The sequence below is a fragment of the Helobdella robusta genome (genome assembly GCF_000326865.2).
Source record: "Helobdella robusta unplaced genomic scaffold HELROscaffold_386, whole genome shotgun sequence".
NCBI lineage: Eukaryota > Metazoa > Annelida > Clitellata > Rhynchobdellida > Glossiphoniidae > Helobdella > Helobdella robusta.
The window spans coordinates 579-1,815 of NW_008704852.1; the positions used below are offsets into that span (position 1 = coordinate 579).

The window sequence follows — 1,237 nt, forward strand, 5'->3', positions numbered from 1 at the left end:
AATTTTTAGATTTTATCTTCAAATGACTCATGTGAACAGCTAGGTATTTCAATTTATTCGAGCTCAGATAAACTGATATTGGTACACTAATCTTTATCATTTGTCAAATATTTTAGTGCCTGGTCTGTGAATCATCTAAACATCAGTACAGTAGTTTTTAAAATAACGCGCTTGTTGTCAGATAATTAACAAAGTCGTTTTAGAATCGGAGATATACTATGAAATATGAAAGCGGTGAAGGCGCCTGAAACAGCTCTTCTCTATAGCTCGAGCAGCAAAAAGAAGACGTTCGACTAGACTGTCAACATGCATAATTCTTGCTTGCAGCCCAGATTCTAAATTGACAGCAAAATTTTCATTGCATTTGAAGGTAAACCGTTGAATAGACTGCCTTTTCTGATGTTTTTTGAAATTCACCCACTTATCTATTTCTTTCATTTCAATTTGATCAGTTCTTCACTCAACCATTTATTTAACCATCTTTTATTAATTCTTTATTTTATAAAAACTTTAGCCTTTCTTAGTTTCAAATTCAAAACATAAAACCTGACCTTTTTTTCATGTTTGTATAGTATTATATTGTATTTTGTTGTATAGTATTGTATCGTGATGTTTTGTAATGTACTACATCGAATAGCATTATGTTTTAATTAGAAACCTCTGTGATTCGATCGTCAGATAATCACGTTTGAGAATTGTCTTGTACGCTATCCTATTTGCATGAAATATGCGATAACCACGCTTGAGCACAATCTTAAGATTCATTTTTATTTGTTAAATGTAATTATCTCGTGAATTATCTATGCTGACGTGATATTTATTTTATATTATCGACAAAACGCTATCTTATGTGCATGATATGCAAATTCTTTTTCAAATGTTAAATCTAAGCAAATTCAAAAACCATTAACATATTTGGGATATATCTAAACTAACTGTAATTTAATTATGAAATCTACATCTACAGTGAAGCGAATAATTTTAAATTAAAATTCAGACTCCCGGTGACAAACATGTCCTTCTGATGGCCGGTCCACACGATGGCCCTAAAGATTTTAATGATCCTCAAGCTGACGAAAAGAAGAGATTAGATAGATATGTTTCACTGCTGTGGTTAAAGACCGGTATACTTGTAAGACTTTGATGTATAATTTTATTTAATTTTATTTTTTAAACGTCTCATATTAAACTAGTTTTTTTTATAATATTTTACATTCATCAAAAAGGTCTCAGCTTT

General features: G+C 30.5%; 1 protein-coding gene across 1 annotated transcript in view; it reads left to right on the forward strand.

Moving 5' to 3' along the window:
* Positions 1-1,024: 1,024 nt before the first annotated feature.
* HELRODRAFT_184388 (hypothetical protein) overlaps positions 1,025-1,237 on the forward strand; it is a gene marked incomplete at both ends in the record, with an annotated part of 1,945 nt that continues 1,732 nt past the window's right edge. Inside the window, one exon of the mRNA XM_009023981.1 lies at positions 1,025-1,113. Coding sequence (XP_009022229.1) covers positions 1,025-1,113 — 89 coding nt within the window. The remainder of the gene's footprint in view (positions 1,114-1,237) is intronic.